The sequence below is a fragment of the Artemia franciscana genome, chromosome 17, assembly GCF_032884065.1.
Source record: "Artemia franciscana chromosome 17, ASM3288406v1, whole genome shotgun sequence".
In the NCBI taxonomy this organism is placed as follows: domain Eukaryota; kingdom Metazoa; phylum Arthropoda; class Branchiopoda; order Anostraca; family Artemiidae; genus Artemia; species Artemia franciscana.
Window position 1 is genome coordinate 40697994 of NC_088879.1, and position 18539 is coordinate 40716532.

The 18539-nt window shown below is 36.8% G+C and overlaps 1 protein-coding gene across 2 annotated transcripts in view; it reads left to right on the forward strand.

Annotated features, from left to right (window-relative positions):
* The first annotated feature begins 3028 nt into the window (after positions 1-3028).
* LOC136038238 (46 kDa FK506-binding nuclear protein-like) overlaps positions 3029-18539 on the forward strand; it is a 52535-nt gene continuing 37024 nt past the window's right edge. For both annotated transcript variants that reach the window (XM_065721344.1, XM_065721345.1), the window contains exon 1: positions 3029-3121. In XM_065721344.1, the coding sequence (XP_065577416.1) occupies positions 3112-3121 (10 nt within the window). In that variant the 5' untranslated portion in view covers positions 3029-3111. The remainder of the gene's footprint in view (positions 3122-18539) is intronic.

Genomic DNA, 18539 nt, shown 5'->3' on the forward strand with positions numbered 1-18539 from the left:
CAACGGTGAAATGGCCAAATGCTACTAGAAAACACAAAACGCTAACCCTAAAGAAATATAATAATATTAACAATATCACCACAAGCTCTGGTATGAAACTGAACTTAAAACAATACTGAATATACTTTTATAAAGAGGTTAAGCTAAGCCAAAAGGACAAAAGATATAATTAGACGCAGCATAAAACAAAAATTGACACCAGTTAAACTCAGAAGCATCAGAAATAGCAAAAAAACGCGATAATAGAGAGTGAAACGAAAATAGGAAAAATATAGTGATGTGGTGATGTTAACCACATATAAAACAAATATTTTTTTCTTTTAGCTAACGTAGGTACGAGGGTTCAGCACTGCTTTTTCCATGAAATAAAGGAACAACCTAATTCTTCTGTATTATAGAGCTACTGACCTGTTTTATCGGAAGAGGTATTTTGAGACTTTACCCACTTTAAAGTTTGTTCCTACGACTCTTTTGTGTATTTATTTCAACTATATTTTAGTTTTCACTTCTAATGTCGAGATTCTAAATGGAACAACCATATTCAGCTAGGAAAGTATAAAACTTCAAAGAATGAGAAGAAGGTAGCTAAACTTTTGAAGAGCTTAAAGATGGAAATAGAAGAAGTTTTTTTCAAAAAAGTACTTTTTCCTTTTGATGGTGAGAAACAGCGAAATCCAATAGTTTCAAGGACACAACAAAAACACTAGGAAAGATGGGATGCAGAAAAGGGGGTGATTATTTTATGGAACTGTTTAAAATTACTGTAGATTTACGTGAGATCAATTATGCAGTCATTTATTTTGGTTTGCCCTTTTTACAAAATAAAGCCCTTTATCTTTTCTAATTGTTTTTCAATGGTATTGTGTTTTAATACAAAATCATGATAAGTATGTTAATGAATTAGATATTCTTAGACATGCTAGTACACTTAGTAGAAGTTTTTGTATTAAATCCTTATAAATACTCAAAGAAAAAGAAAATAATGAGCCAGATCATAGCTACGGTCAGATCATTTTTGCTCTTAAAAAGGGTATTGGAAACTATGATTACCAGTCCGATGAGCCCCCTTCGAAGTTATACGACCGCACTTCCTATAAAAACATCATTTTGCCCCGAGGGCATGACTTAAAACCCCTGTCCGGAGGGCTATGGGGGGTTTGTTATCCTCAAAGACACAATTTCCGGTCCTTTCAACTACGTTGAACAAAATTTCTATTTCAAAATTTTAATCAAAAGTGTTTCTGGAAATGATGGGCTCACTGATCATATTTGACTATTAAAAAGGGTACAAGCCCTGTCAATTCAAGTCGAATGAGCGCTTTTTGAAGATTAATTTAAAAAACTTTTTCCGCAGGACAAGTTTTTTCAAAGAAAAGTAAAGAGTTCGATTAAGCAAAGAATAAGCAAAAACAAAGTCAAATAACATTCTAAGCGTAAAACTATCACAAATCACTATCAATAAATAAATGATACTCAAAACGAACAAAAACTAAAATAAATAGCCGTATCAAGCTCAAAATGAGCGAAAATTAACATAGGTAGGGCTGATGACCTTTATGCCTTCTCAAGACCAGAATACATTTTCCGCTTTACTGAAAAAAAAAAAAAACAAACAAACAAATGACCGTGGATTATCAGTTTAATTGACATATACTGAAATTTTTTCCTTAAGGTTTTGATAATTTTTCGCTTATGAAAGTAATAAAGGTGAAAACATTTCATATTATTTTATTTTTTTCAAAGTTTACGCCTGTATGTCCGCACAGTCTGTTGACCAAAAAATTGATATTTTGACAAACATTACAAAAACTTTTTTGCAAAAACACCATTCTTTATACTACAGTATATGTGAGGGAGTAAAAGATTAATAAAGTCTTTATAAGTGGCCAACAAATTCATATAAACGATTCAAAATGTAAGTTTTTAAGAATGCAGGAAAGATATAAGTTTTATTTTTATTTAAAAAAGTGTATTACTGTTGTGGAAGTGCATTAACCTGATTGTGGATGCACCTTTAGCAGCTTCTATTGAAAAGGTGTTTTACTGAGAGTCAACTGATATCTAAAGAATATAAATGTACTTTGAGGAATTTAAATTGTATTTATTATGTGTATTGTAAGATTTTAGAGAAGATAACTTGAGCGAGCAGGAAGAAACGTATTGGTACCAGCCGGCCTTAAGGTCTTAAACTGCGGGGAACACGCACCTTGAGTACTTGCATTTCCCACAAGCCAATCAAATTATGTATCATGTCTTAAACTATGTTTGAATGGTGAATTATAGTTGCAGTGTATTATTAAGTGCAGTTGGAAGCCCAAAAGCAGCATGATTAGGATTCCAGGTGCTTTTCTTAAGAAGAACATGACTGTAATGTTGGACGTACCGTTTTCGATGATGAGTTACGACCACAAATGCTACTGCTAAACAGAATTTGGGCTGTCAAGAAACACGCGAGCCTATGTTGGTAGACGTGACCTGCCCTCGAGCCAATTTTTTACTTTGTGCACTTCATATCTACTTGTACTACGTAGACTCTTATTTAACCAATTGGAAGCATGTTAATTTACGAGCTGCTAATGAGCTACTAGGAGTTCACATTGGCTACTAGGAGATCAAGTTACTGCCAGTGAAGGCTAGGCAGCGCTGAAAGGTTAAACATGGTCAACTACTGATTGTGACAAGTAAAAACTATCTAGCTGACATTCACCTTCCGTTGGTCCCGGATCGAACTGGCCTGCAATATTTCTGGTGGGTAGTTGGAAGTGGCTTCAAAATGGCCTAGGGTGACTGCAGCCTTATCATTCTGAAAAATTAGCAACATAAACTGGAGCTCCAAAAGAAAGTAACAACGCACGGATGACTTCGCGTACTGGCTCGGCTCAAGTCTGTTATGACAATTTTTGCAAAATTCTTTTGATTATTAATTGCATCCAGTCTGGTTTTCTAAGAAATTTCGACTCATATCAATACAATACTTTAATAAAGTCTATTTTATAAGCTAATGACAGAATTTTATTTCAGAAAATCAAGTCTTTTATTTTGATATTATTGAGTAAAATTATTTATCACGTTTCCTCCACGTGCTGCAATACATTTGAAAATAAAACCACCATGTTTTGGGGTATGATATACTTTTCAATTTGGAAAGTTTTCCTGACATTTTCTGTCGATTTTGCTTATACTTGACTAGAAACGTGATTATTGTATAATCCATCGTACATCTTCACACACTTGTTCTACACTGATTTAGGCTATGCAGTCCAGTGGTTTTCAAACTATGGTACATGTACCCCTCAGGGGTGCACAAAATATTTTAGAGGGTACATAGCCGAGAAACAAAAAATAAGACACCCCTTTAACTATAGGACTAACCATTTTGTTTATACTTTAGCAATAGTATACATAGTGGGCCACTGGTAACAGATAAGAGATAGGCCTACCTAAAATGTTTTGCAGCTAAAAAGGGGTAGGCCCTATAGTGTCTAAATGATTTGAGAACCACTGATTTAACCTATTAGCAAGCTTTAAACTGGCAGTTCTCAAACTTATTTAGATGCTAGGCCTACTGCTTTTACCCTCAAAACATTTTAGGTAGGCCTACTCCTTCTCAGTTGCCAGTACTTATTAACTAAATTACAAATAAAGTTGTCAGTCCTAGAGTTAAAGGTTTTTTTTTTGATTGGCTGTATACCCCCCTAAAAATTGTTCAATACCCACAAGGGGTATATGTAGCAGAGTTTGAGAACCACTGCTCTTGACTATTTCATAAGGTAGGCTAGGCTTTCCTATCTATGGCAAGCATTTTTTAATTCAGGGAATTGATCTAGCTAATTATTTTTTTCTCAGTAGAATCATAGGTAAAATTCTTGATGAGGGGTTTTGTCCATCTTGGAAAGTAGTAAAAGAAGGTGAATGAAACTCTGGAATAAATCCTGACCTTGATTCTCTGAGAAGGTATTTTGAAGTGCTTATCTGCACCTCTTCTCCCTCCAAAGAGCACTTAATTAATGTCATTTTCAATCTGTCTGCTTCAAAGAGGAATAACCTAGATGCACAGCTATAATGAGTCACAAGGAAAGTCTTTTGGGCCTCATACCTTTGCTCAATCCTGGTTATTAGGGTTGTTCAAGGCTTAAAATCTACAGTTAAGGTAAAATCTTTTTGTCAAAATTTGGTTAGGCTCTAAGTTCAGAGAATAATGAAACAGTAAAGATAGCCTAATGGCTTGATAACAGCTTCCCCATAGAATAGCCTATGTTAGGCCCAAGAATCATTCCCAAAAGCCACTAAATTAGCCAACTAGTTGGCTATTAATATCCCAGGTATATATTAGCTTTAGCCTAAAATAGCCAACTTGTGAGCTATCAATAAAGTTTGTAATACACAGTAGCCTAGAATGAGCTCACTAGTTTGGTATTAAAGTCTTGCCTATATACACATATTTAGATTAGCCAACAAGTTGGCTATTAAAAAAAAATCCTCTCTAAAAATACCCTTCCCAGTCTCTTTGCACAGCCCTTGCATTCTGGTACTAGAGGACATTCTTTGAAGCTCTCCATGCAGCATTCCACGAGTAGACATAGAAGCCACTTCTTCAGCCAAAGAATCATCAATATGTGGAACCAGCTCTCTGAAGAAACAGTTTCTGCTACTTCAATTGACATGTTCAAGTCCCACCTTGATAGGGAATGGCTCTGCCAGGAGTTCCTTTACAATTGGGAAGCTGCAGAGTCCTCCACAAGAGTCTAATCTAACAGCCACAATCTACACCAAATGAATTCTTTTTTTTCTCATGGAGCATCACAAGGATGGATAATCCTTATATTGCTCCAAGCTGCAATTTAAGGTAATTTTAAGGTTTAAGGTAATAATAGATCTAATAGTATTTGAAGTTTAGGTAAAATAGCAAAGTAGATAGCTATCTGAAGTGCCAATTAATTTAGATTTTCTTTTCCCCATAATTTTTCCATGATTGGCTAGAAGAGGTCAGAGGTGAGGATGTAGAACAGCCTGCTTTCCACTCATCATCTCTACATGATATTTATGCTACTTGGCTAATATCAAACTGCTTTATGTATAAACATCCTAAGTATAGCCAATCAGTTGGCTATTGAAGAACAGCTTAAGTATACACAAAAGTATAAAAGAGCATAATTGGTTGGCTACTGATTTGAGTATGTAAAAGTATGGAAAAGAAATTAGCAAACTAGGATTGTCTGCCAATAAGTGCTAACAATTCTTTTTGGAATTGTTAAGAATTCTTTTTGGAATTGTTAGGGGAGTGGGCAGGGACAGGGTTGTTGATTTGACTTCATTTAAGGAAACAGGGGTTAGGGAAATGGGGTTTAGAAAAGAGATGGCCAGTATTAAGAAAAAATCTGATTATTTTAGTAGAGTACAAATTATAATTGATTTGAAGTGCCCATTCACTTAGATTTTTCTTTCCCATCATTTTGCAATGATTGATCAACAGGGGTTGGGAGTAGGGATGTGGAATATCTTGCTTTTTTTCTTATCATCTCTACATAATGTTTTGACTACTTGGCTAATATAAAACTGCTTTATGTATAAATGTCATAATTATAGCCAATCACCCAGCTATTGAAAAGCAATTTGAGTCTTAACAAAAATCAATTGAGTCAGAAACAGTTTGAAATATGGAATATCTTGTGTAGTGATCAAGATAATCAATTTATTTAGCCCAGGCTCCTATAAGAAAAAAAGCAATATGTAAAGGCAAACATAGCACATGCAGCAACATACTAGAAAGTGCAAGCAAACATTCATAATTAATTACTATACTATAAATCATTACATCTTGCTTTCTTCTTTTGATTTTCTGATAATATTTATTCTATTTGGCTGATATCAAGATGGATGTCCATATTCTTTTTTATGAGGGGGGGGGGTTGACAAGTTAGCAGAATTTAGTTCTGAGAAAGAGAGCTGTAAAAGAGCATTAGCAAGCCAGGATTGCCTGCCATAAAGAGAAAATACACTTGCACATAGTTTTCTTTTTGAAGCAAATGGGGTATTTCATAGTAACCTCACTGATAAGCCACTTCCAGTACTTAAAAAATTAATTCAGCAATAAATCATCTTCAAATCTATCATGCTGGGATATGCATACTCCAAAAATGTTATTGGGGAAAATTGAATAAAAATAGATGATGCACTTTTTACTAAAAAAAAAAAAAAAAAAAACAAGAATGAACAATATTTTGAGATTCTTGCAAACAAAGAACATGTTCGGGAGCAATGAGGTAAATATTGTGCTGGTCTACCCAATTTAAAACTAAGAAAGCCAGGTAATAGTTTTTGTTATTATGTTGGAAATAGAATTGTTGAACAGAACTTTGCCAAGAACAATGTTAGCTAACAAATTCCAGAAGTGTAATAATTGCAAATAGTTTCCTCTCTAAAGGGAAGGGGTATCTGGTGGTATCCCCATTGATAAGCCACTTCCAGTACTTAAATTAATAAATTTAGCAAGAATTCATCTTCAAATCCATCATGCTGAGATATGCATAGGCTACTCTAAAAAATGTATAGGGGAGCATCAAATTAAAAATAATCAAATAAAAAACATTTTTGTTCAAACAAAACAAGAATGCACAATATTTTGAGATTCTTGCAAACAAAGAGCATGTTTGGGAGCAATGGCATAAATATTGTGCTGATCTTCTTCCATTCAGCAAAAAGAATTTGTTATTGGTAAAAAAATTTCTCTTAAATTTGGTCTTAATTTGGCAAGGTTTTTTTTTCTCCTACCCAATTTAAAAGTAAGAAAGCCAGATAATAGTTTTTGTTAATATGTTGGAAATAGGATTGTTGAACAGAACATTGCCAAGAACAATGTTAGCTAACAAATCACAGAGATGTAATAATTTGGTGGGACTTTCACAAAAACAAAGAATAAATTGTGAGATACCCAACTAGTTACCTAATTCTGCTGTAAAAAACTGTATTGACTATTGGCTAACTATTTGGCTACTTCAGGCTGAAAAGTATATGTAGGTGAGATCTTAATAGCCAATTAGTTAGCTAATTCCTCAGGTATATTAGAAATTTTAATGATTCTTGGCTATTTTGCTATTTAAACTGAACTGCTAGATTAGATTAGAACTACTATTTAAACTGAACTTAGATTAGCCAACTGGTTGGCTAATCTAAAAATGTGTATATAGCTGAGTCTTTTATAGCAAACTAGGTAGCTAATTCCACTGTGTATTACAAACTTTATTGATAGCTGACTAGTTTGCTATTTTAAACTAATGTTTATGATAGTCACCTGGTTATTAAGAGCCAACAAGTTAGCTAATGTAATAATTTAGTCTATATAATCATTTTATTAGCTGACTAGTTAACTAATTTAGGTTGACATTTACATAGAGATGAGATCTTATAGGCAACTGGTTGGCAAATTTTAAGGTTGCTATATATACACTTTCATCAATTTCAGCCACATACTGAGCCAAAAAAAAACTTTTATATAACGATTAGCTAAGGATTTTTTACTATTTTGCATTAGTTGTATTTGGACGCCCCAATGAAAAATTGATTATCATTGCTGAATCAGCTACAAACAGCAATTTTTATCAGTAGACAGTTTTTTTAGAAACATTTTTTCTAAAAAATGGGTTATGGTCAGAGTGAGTTCTTGAGCCATTTTAGCCCTTTAAGGACTAAAAACGTAATTCCCCCAGAAGCAATTATTTAATACAAAAGAGCATAAAAAACACAGGAAGTGATGTATTCACTTTCATCCTTGGTATTTATGTTGAAAACTGCATATTTACCCTAAAAAGCCCATAGTAACAAAAAGTTAAAAAAACTGATTAGTGGGAAAAAATCGCCATTTGTAGCTGATTTAAGAATAGCACTTCTTGTTTTAAATTAGTCTCTTAATAGTAAAGTGTCATTTTGAAAACAAATTTGCAGGAATTTTTTCAAAAGAGCCTTAAACCCCTCCAAAATGATTTCAATGTTTTGCTATGATGTCACCTCTGTAGTGAAGGTGATAATTGTGTCACCATGCAATTTAACCCATTACTGGGAGAAGGTTTGTAACTCATGGGACGTGTGGACACGCTGGTGGGCCCTGTTGAGTGTACATTTGAAGGGCCCTCTTCCTCCTCCACCTGTATTTATGGCCCCGGCGAGGGTGCCCCAGTTTCTATTATGGAGCCCCAAGGACAAGGTTCTCCCCTTGGTCCGTGTTTCATATGGAGGTACCCTTTATATCTGTAGGGCACTCACTCATTGCCACCAGGGGAAACTCTGAGTGGCATGGAGGAGGCCCCTAAAGAGTAGTAGACTCAAAACAGCATGTATAGGCAGAATTCACATCCAGAAAATACTTTTCTGGGCCCTACTTTGGAATTTCTGGATTTTGAATTTCTACTTTGGATTTTTTTAATATCTGGAGAAAGAGCATTGAATAGGAGACAAGGAATCAATAGGCTGGGAATTTGCCTAAAGAGGACAGAATTTAGGTACAGAGTGTTTTTTTTTTTTTATAGAAAAATGTGTTCTATGTAAGGTTTTGCTGTTGCATTTTTCAAGAAATGGAGCCACAACATACCTCTCAAGTGCCTAATTGTTTCTAACCTAGTTTTTTTTTAGAAGGAGAGGGTACTTTATACCCTCTGAAAGTTATTTGCAGGGTTCTTTTTGTATAGATTCTATTTTTTTTAAATTCCCCAGAGAGGCCAGCATGCCAACCTGGACAAGCAGATTTGAAATGAGCAAGGGCAAATCTCCAGCATTTTTATTTGGGGGTGGGGGGTTCCATATCCAGATAGTCAAGGGACATGGGATATATAATAATTTTTCTCTCCATATTATTGAGGTGCAACTGCCCCCTCCCCCCAACGACGCCCCTGGAGATGAGGGTAGAAAAAGGGAGTATAAATCTTTATTCATGAGCTTTCATAGGGATACGAGTAAGGAAATAGAGCAGGGATTTAAGAAAACAAATTGACAAAATCATGGATTTAGAGGGGTTTCCTCTCATGTCCAGAATCAAGGCATCCTTTGCAATGTCATTGAGAATGCTCTTAGGGTTATGTATTAAATTTCTATAGCAAGTTTCATTAACCCATAAGGTCATTTAAAAATTTCTATCTGGGGAAGTTATGGCTGGCCTGATATGCTGGCTAAGAGATGCTCAATTACATGCAAGACTTCCTTGCACTTTATTGCCATATAGTCACCAATTCTAGAGATTTCAATATCACTAAATATGTCTTTTGTCATAGTTTTACCAATTTGAAGATTTTCTTAAACAACCTTAAATCACACTTGCTAGCAACAGGATGGATGCTGTGTCTACCTGCTTCAGTGATGATTGTTAGTCTTCTGTGATATCCCAAGCAATGGTCCATGTTTTATTGAGCCATTCTACCACATTTCACCAGTTTTTGTTTGACAATTCCTTCTTACTTTAGATTTTAATTAAATTGAATGTTAGTAAAAGATTTCTTGTCATTTGTTGATGATTAGCACTCAGTTTATTTTATTATAGGTAGCCTAACATTATTTTGAATATTAGAGTGTAGCAAATTCTACTTGTTCTTAAACAATTAATATAAAATCTCAAAAATATTTAAGATTTTGTGGAAAGACATCTTGCATTCTATAGATTAGCTACTTTTTTAAACCCAACCCATGACCATGGTATTTTTAATATGGTATTTTTAATAAAAATACCAAACAAAGCATTTTGGGAATCTAGAGGAAAAAACCCACTGCCCTGGATTCCATCTCCTGATGACAGCACTGGATTCCAATCCTATAAATGTTCCTAATATCTAATACAACACATCTTACTGTGACCCAGTATAGTGCACTTACTTGTACTTTGTTTATGTTTGAGCCTTGTCCAGACCCATCATGGCATCCAGATTTCCCAACAAACATCCCTCCATCATTTCCTTTCAAGCACAACTGACTTAATCAACTGAATCCATTGTCTATTCCAGCATTGCCTGTGCTTCTTGAAACTTCCCATTGGCTCAAGATTGGCTTTAACTGTTGATAACCATGTCTGTTTTCTGTCCTCTGGGCTTCTTCTTTTAGTCTGTAAGGGGTTGGCAGTTTGAGCACTGTTTGCTGAACAAGTCATCTGGTCAGTGCAGTGTATGCCCAAACCACCATAGACGTCTTGGTTTGACAACATCAGAGACAAGTGGTATATCACCACATCTTCTTCTGATGACATCATTAGAGATGTGGTCAGAGAGATGCAGGCCAAGAATACAGCACAGACAACTGTGGTGGAAGACGTTCATGTCATTAGCTTCTCCAGCTCTGAGGGACCATGTTTCACAACCATGAATAAGTACAGAGAGGACCAATGCATTGTATATCTGGAGCTTTGTTTGAAGAAAGATTTTGTTTTGTAACCAGAGACACTTCCAAAATTGAGTGAATGCTGTCCAGGCTGCCAAGGTGCAGCTTAGTATTTCATTTAGAGCTTTGCCATTAGTATTTATTAGGGAGCCTAGATATTTGAAATTTTGGACCTCCCTGATTGGGATGCCATTTGATGTGATCAGAATTTCATCTAGCCGAGAGGTACACTTTGATTTTGTTTTCAGTTGGCTGATCCTTAGTCTAGTAGCATGGTATCTTGCAGCAACATCGTCTATCATGAGCTGTGCTTCTGTTACAGATTAAGCCAAGATATCTACATCATCATTATGATCAAGGTCTATTGTTGGTAGTGTTGAACTGATTGCCACATCTTTGTATTTGTTAAGGTCTTCATGATCTGGTTGATGGTAAAGTTAAATAAAATGGACAATAGGGCACAAACCTGTTGCACTCTCTTGTCAATTGATAGTCCTTTATAGATTTCTCTGTCTGCTATTACAAATGCCCTTGTTCCCATGTAATAAGCTATAATTAAACACAGTTTTTCATTCCATCCCAAGTCAAATGCTGTTACAGAGTTAATAAAGACTTGTATTGTTTCCTGCTGGTGTATTAGGCAGTATTCCAGGATCTGTCTCAGGCTAAAAATGTGATTGCAGCCTCCTGTACCAGGTCTTAATCCTGCTTGATTTGGCCTTGTCTGGTTGTTTCTAATAATTCTGAACCTGTTTAATATTATTATTGTAAAGACTTTTGCAGAAATTGGTATCAGGGAAATTCCTCTATATTTTGTATAATCTGCTCAATCCACTTTCTTAAACACAGAAATTATTACAGAGGTCATCCACTCTTCAGGAATGTATTCGTTTACCCAGACAACCATGAGCGAGTTGTGGAGCTCATTTATAGCTGCTTCTGGAAGGGCATTGAGAAGTTCAGCTGGTAATTTGTCAATGCCAGGGCTTTTTTATTTTGTATAGCTTTATGGCATGGATAACTTCTTCTCTGCTTGTAGGGGGGATATTGCAATCTTCATGCATGGATGGTGACTCAGAACTGTTGTGGGATGGAATGGGTTGGCTGTTGTCATTTTCTGGTGGGCGAAGGAGCTCCTTGAAGTGAGTACGCCATCATTTAGTATGATCTTCTTTGCTTGTGAGGAGCCTCTTGTCCTCACTCAGTAGCGTGGGGGTAGATCTTTGCTTCTTTTTCTCAGTTGATTCACCTAGGAGCTGGTAGAGCTTCCATGGATCATTGCATGCAGCAGCTTTTTCCATTTTACAGGCTACGTTGGACCAATATGCTTATTTGTGACATATATTGTCAAATTTGTGACAATCTTTGCAGAGTGCTTTAAAAGAAGCAGTGTCTATCAGTCATCTGTTTCTTCACTTGTCATTTGTTTCTATTGTATTCTGTAAAATCCATCTTTTGGGTTTTTATCCCTTGCTCTGAGATTTTTCTGTAGCTGCCTCTCTCACTTGATTTTGGAACTTGTTCCAGCACTTTTCTATGTTTAGCAATGGGTTAAAAATTTCTTTTTGGTCATGGCCCTTGTCTTAATCTGAGAAATTGCTTAATGGGTTTTAAATTCTTGGTCATTATCTTGCAATGCTGTAAAATGGTTTGTAAGTTTAAGCATAATGGTCTCTTTAATTTCAGAGAGTTTGAGTTTCTTTATGTCTAAGATGCGTCTAGATGCTGATAATTTTTTGGAGCTGAGTCTGAATCTAACTTGATGTTAGTAAAAAAAATGTCAGATCCCATTTTTGATCCAGTGTCTGCCCCTCTGTATATTCTCGAATTTTCAATCATTGATTTCCAGTGATAAGAAACAAGTCAATAGTCAATTTGGGCATGGGTTCTACCATCTTGGGACCTCCAAGTGTAAGTGTGGCGCAAACATGAGAAGTCTAACTCTGTTAATATAATGATAACCCAAACCATGGTTACCAATGGTCCATTCAGAATTGTTTAATCTCATGCCAATCCTGGCATTGAAGTCACCACTGATTACGAGGATGTCCTTGCAAGGAATTTTGTTCAGAGACAGTTGGAGGCTGCATAGAATTTGTCTTTCAAGTGCTCAGGGATGTCATGAATAGGGGCATATACAGAGAGTATTGTCAGGTTATTACTCTGACCTTTTCAACAGGCCATCACAATTTTGTCAGACACTGCTTTATAGTCTGTGAGTCCTGATGTGACCTTGGGTGTCATGATTATTCCCACTCCTGCGAGGCCAGATCTTTTGAGCCAGAATTGAGTAGAATGGCCTTTTTACCTGAAGGGGCTATTTGGTCAATTGTTGTTTATCCATTCAGTCTTGTCTCTGAAAGACAGAGTATGTTTAGGTTATATAGATAACATTTTTTTGCTATGAAGGCTTGCATAAATGAACATTTGATGGAACAGAGGTTCCAGCTACCAATATTCAGGCCTTGTCTCTTTGATAAGATGGTAGCTCGATCACTTTTTGATGAGGTTGCCAGCCTTGATGCAATGCTTAAAACCAGGAATGCCATAGCCAAATCCACTCTCATATTAGACATATTTGACATAGTTCTAGATGTTTCTTGGGTATGATACCACAGGACTCCCAGTCCTACAAGTCACCCAGAGCATGTTGGCCGTCACTTTGCTTGGCGTGAAGCTAGGTGACGTTTACACCCTCTCACCGCTATGTGGTGTGCGGGTGGATTTACTCTACTGCCTAGAGATGGAAGGGGGGGGGAGCATCCTTGCTTACAATGCCACCACTGCTGTGGCAATTTACAAGCTTAGATTCCAGCTTTACTCCCACCTAGAATCAGCTAAGCCTTAAGGAGATATTGACAGGGTATGTAAGATCAATGGTCCCACAAGATTTAGTTTATCCAAAACCTTACACTCTATAAGTACCAGTCCTGCATGATAATAACATTTCATTACTTTGACATTAATTATGGATGTCACCTTAGTATACATGATCTCATTTGAAATAAAATCATATAATGTAATTAAAAAAAAAAAAAAAAAAAAAAAAAATCAGGCCCTTGTCCCTACAGAGTTTTTGGATTCACAGGCCTCTGATGCCTAATTTGTTTAGATCTTATAGTGATTATATTTTTATAGCGATTTATATTTTATGCAAGTGCACATACAAATGTATTTATAGTGATTTTTTAAAATGTATTTAAAAAAATGCATTTTTATAGTAATTTATATTTTTATGCGACTGTATATAAAAATGTCTTTTGCATTGTCTACAAAATAAATGCTATTTTAGTACCTTAGTTAGCCTGTTTTGCTTATCAAACAATAAGATTAACCTAAAAAAACTTGCATATGAAATGTAGCCTAAATGGATGTCATAGACAAAACTATACAAGCACATCTCGTTTTTCAATTACTAAATGAAAATCAGCTAAAGAAATAATAATTAAAACAAGTCTTTCCTTGGTTTGACCCAAGTCTTACACTGTTTCTAACAGTACTTATTACCTTAAATTGCAGCTTAGAGCAATCTAAGGATTTTTCCTAAATAGTTTTCAGTGTTGTTTTCAGCAAAGTATGCTGTAACTGTATCATCCAAGAGGTTTCTTTTCTAATCATTGACAGTTCTTGAGGAAAAGAATTGAGTGGAGACTCTGGTTATATAAACTGCTTTACAAGTTTCAGCCATTGACCTCTTACCCATATAAAACAAAAGAGTATATACTATGTTCTTTATCTTTTTTTGTGCCTGTAGCAGGACAGGTTCTTTAGCTAGTATTGCATAAATAAATAAATAACTTTATTCCTCACGCCTCTCAATACAAAATTTCTATACAACTGACATATTTTAAAGAAAAATGTTATTACCTTAAATTACCTTAAATCGCATTTGCCAGCGAGATAAGGTGGTAGATCCTCCTGTAGTTCTCGCTGGTGGTGAGTGATGTAATTATGTTGGCTTAGCTTCCCAGTCCAGCCTCCACTCGGCCCTCTCCCAGTCCCTGTCGACTCCAGCCTTGAAGGAGTGGGGTGTCTCAGCTTGGATGGTAGACTCGGATAGGCTATTCCAGAGGGGGACCACCCGAATGGAAAAGAAACCACGTCGCTCCCTTCTCCGACATCCAGGCAGGTGAAGCTTAAGACTGTGACCTCTTGAATTGTTAGCCAAAGAGGGGGTGAAGATCTGGTTCAGGTGACCGGATTTGAAAGTTTTGCGTGCCATGATCACATCTCCTCTATATCTTCGATAGGTGAGGGTTGGAAGTCTCAAAGATCCTAGGCGATCCTGGTAAGGGACATTATTTAAGCCACGGACCAGTTTGGTTGCTCTCCTTTGGACACTTTCAAGGGCTCTTGTGTCCATTTTATTTTGGGGAAAGGCCAAAGTCAAGCCAAACTCAAGGTGGGGACGGACAAGGGATTTATAAAGTTTTATAACCACACATGACTTTCTGGTTACAAAAGAACGCTTAATGAGTCCGAGAGCTCGATTAGCTTTTGCAACCTGAGCCTGAGTGTGGCTGTGGAATTTTAAATCTTTGTCCACAATGACGCCTAAGTCTCTTTCCTCGGCAACTGCTTCCAACTGATCACACCCTATATGGTAGGGATGGTGGGGGTTATTGTGCCCTAAGTGCAGTACCTTGCATTTTGTTGCATTGAATTGTAGGGCCCAAGTTGATGACCAAGAGGATAGCCTGTCAAGGTCCAGCTGAATGCAGGCTCTTTCTTCTTCAGTTTCAGCAGGTCCAATGAGCTTACAGTCGTCAGCATATAATGTTAAAAGGTTGCATAGATAAGTTGTACAGTCGTTAATATATATGCTGAACAATGTTGGCCCAAGGATGGTTCCCTGTGGGACGCCGCTTATAACCGGGGAAGTGGAGGAGAAAACTGGATCGCCATTATCAGTGTAGATCATGACACGTTGAGATCTGCCAGTTAGGAATGCTCCAATCCAATCAATCACATCCTCATGCACCTGATAAGCTCTAAGCTTCAGCAACAGGTATGAGTGTTCAACTTTGTCAAAGGCTTTGGCTTGGTCAAGTAAGATAATGTCTACCGGTTTACCCATATCCAAAATTTTAGTTGCATGATCATATGATTGAATAAAGTTGGTGTCGATTGACCTGCCCCTGCGAAATCCATGTTGTCTATCGCTAATAAGTGTATTTTCTTCTAAATAATTTATAAGAGCATGGTTAATGACACCTTCCATAATCTTGCAAATGGCTGAGGTTAGGCTTATTGGTCGATAATTTCCTGGGTTATCCTTGTCGCCTTTCTTAAAAATTGGTATAATATTTGCTGTTCTCCAATCATTTGGTACTGACTTTTTGGCCAGGGACATGTTGAATATTCTGGAAAGGGGGAGGGAAATGTGAGCAGCAGATTCTATCAAAAGCCGAGGGTGGAGATTATCAGGTCCAGCAGCTTTGTTGGAGTTTAAACTTCTTAGTATTTTAAATACATCTTCTTGAGTAATGATTACAGGGGACATTGGGTTGTGTACTGTTACAGGAGGTATGGTTGGGAGTGTAATGTCAGGTGGCTTAGAGGTGAAGTTTGTGCAAAAGCTGGCATTCATGCAATCAGCGATTTCTTTCGGGTCAGTAGTACTGGAGCCATCTGATTTTTTTAGCCTGTTGGTGCGTCGACGGGAAGGGTTGTTAGCTGTAACATAGCGCCAGAACTTTTTTGGGTTTTTCTTTGACTCATTTGCGATAGATTCTTCATGGTCTTGGATAACTTTTCTTGTCATGTTTCTCAGCTTGTTTCGGAGCATGGCGAATTTGTTGTGATGGTTGTCACACTTGCATTTTAGGTATTTATTCCATGCTCTATTTTTCTTTTTGATAATTTTCTTAATATTCCTGGGAAGGTATGGAAGAGTCTTTGGTTTATCTGACCAATAAACCTTTGTATGCTTCCTACATGCACCTAGTAAAGTAGACTTAAAACGATTCCAACTAGATTCAATGTCTGTCTCATCTGATAATCCCTCATCCCAATTTATATTAGCTAGTTCTTCACGGATTAAAGCATAATTGGTAAAAGTTCTCTTAAGTTTACCATCACGACTATGGTTAATATTAATGTCATTCATTATACATATGTGGTCACTTGCACCAATAGCTGGGAGGTAACAAGTGGAAGTAATCCTCTCAGGGTCATTTGTAATAAGGAGGTCAAGTAATGATGGTTGTTGTGAATGTCTAAATCTAGTGGGTTGCATTATTATCTGAGTTAGGAAGTTGTCAGCAAGGGTTTGGATGGTTGTGTAGGAGGGGTTATTAGGGGGTGAGTACCCAATACCTTCAGACCAACGAACTTCTGGCATATTAAAATCACCATAAAGCACAAGTGATGAATTTAGATTACATAAGATCTGTATTACGTTAGAAACTGCTTGGTGAGATACTAGTTGGTTTGGAGCTGATGGGCTACGGTAAAGCACACCAATATTCACAATTTCAAATCCAATTAGAAGTCTAACTAATACATGTTCCACCCAAGTATTAGTAGGTTGAGAAATAGAAAAATCAATTTTATCTACCTTAATTCCAAGCCTAGTGTAGATAGCCACTCCTCTTCGACACAGGTTACTATCTAGGTTGCTCAGGAGTAAGTATCCAGGGATTTGAATATGTGCGTCTTCCAATTTGGTCAAAGAGTTCTTAGGACACGCCTCACAAACACAGAAAACATCTACATCCTTTTCATAAAGTAACACTTTTAGTTCTGAGAGTTTTGGCACTAAAGAATCAATGTTTGTATATAATATTCTTAGTTGCGTCCGTTTTCTTTGGCCGACTGGGCTGTTGCTAGTTCTGGCTTTTGAACTCTGATATGGATTTTCGTCGCCCGAACTAGCAGTGACGTAGTTGGTCTCAGACGAATCAGATGCAGCACTTGATGGAGAGACAGAGCTCAAAACCGAAGCCGCGGAAACAAAGGTTGAACTTATAGAAGTCTTTCTGGCTAGGCTTGATGCATTATTTACACTATTTACAAGGGATATGGGTAAGTCTAGTGAACCATCGAGCGAGGGGGGGGAAGGACTCCCTCCCCCCGGGGGATCACGTTTTTTGACACGATGGCGCCATCACGGATGACAAGGTTTTTTTCACCGGCTGCTGCACGCCTCTTTATCTCTTCAATTAGTTCTTTCCTTCTCTGGCGGTCTTCATTGGATGCATCAGCAAAGAATGAGATACTCCCCCTCCTCTCTCTTGAGGCCTTCAATATATCAATTTTTATTTTGTAATCATTTATAGAAAAAAGGATTGGGTTGGGTCTGTCTATGGTATTTGCATTCTTACCATTAGGTAGACGTTTCAAGTTTATGGAGAGTGAGCCTTCTTAGAGCTTCGTCATACGGAAGGTTTCTGAATCCTTGAAGTCCTTTTACAAAGTGTTTCTGGACCCGTTCTATTCTGTCAATATCCTTTTTGAGATATGGCGACCAGATGACAGTGGCGTATTCAAGCTGTGGCCTGACGTAGCTTGTGTATGCTGAGATCTTTGAGTGATTGTCAAGGTATCGTAGGGCTTGACTGAGTAGCCAGAGAGTATTCGACGCTTTACGCACAACCAGGCTGATATGCTTTTCTGGTTTGAGGTCCAAGCTCAGAATTACACCTAGGTCCTTTTCACAGGTAGATTTTGTCAGGTCGATACCTTTCATTTTGTATGAGTGCATAACCATATAGTTTTGCTGGATAAACTATATACTAACTTTATTTTATTATGGACTGCATTTATGCTACAGGCTTCTGGACTGCATATATGTAGTACTGCAAAACCATTAGTTTTACTAGATAAACTATGTACTAACTTTATTTTCTTATGGACTCAATATATGTTATAGACTTATGAACTGCGTATATGTAGTACTGCTTAACCATTAGTTTTCCTAAATACACTATATACTAACTTCATTTTCTTATGGACTGCATAAATGTTATGGATTTATGGACTGCATGTATGCAGTACTGCATAACCATTAGTTTAATTGGATGAAGTTTATACTAACTTTATTTTCTTATGGAGTGCATATATATAATGGGGAGGCTTTTGAAATATCTTTCAATGGCTTTTAGCCAGTTGGATTCCTTTGATTTCTTTTCTTCTCAACGTTTTGGGCTGTATTTCTGTTTTGTTTGTTAGATTGCTGTGCACTA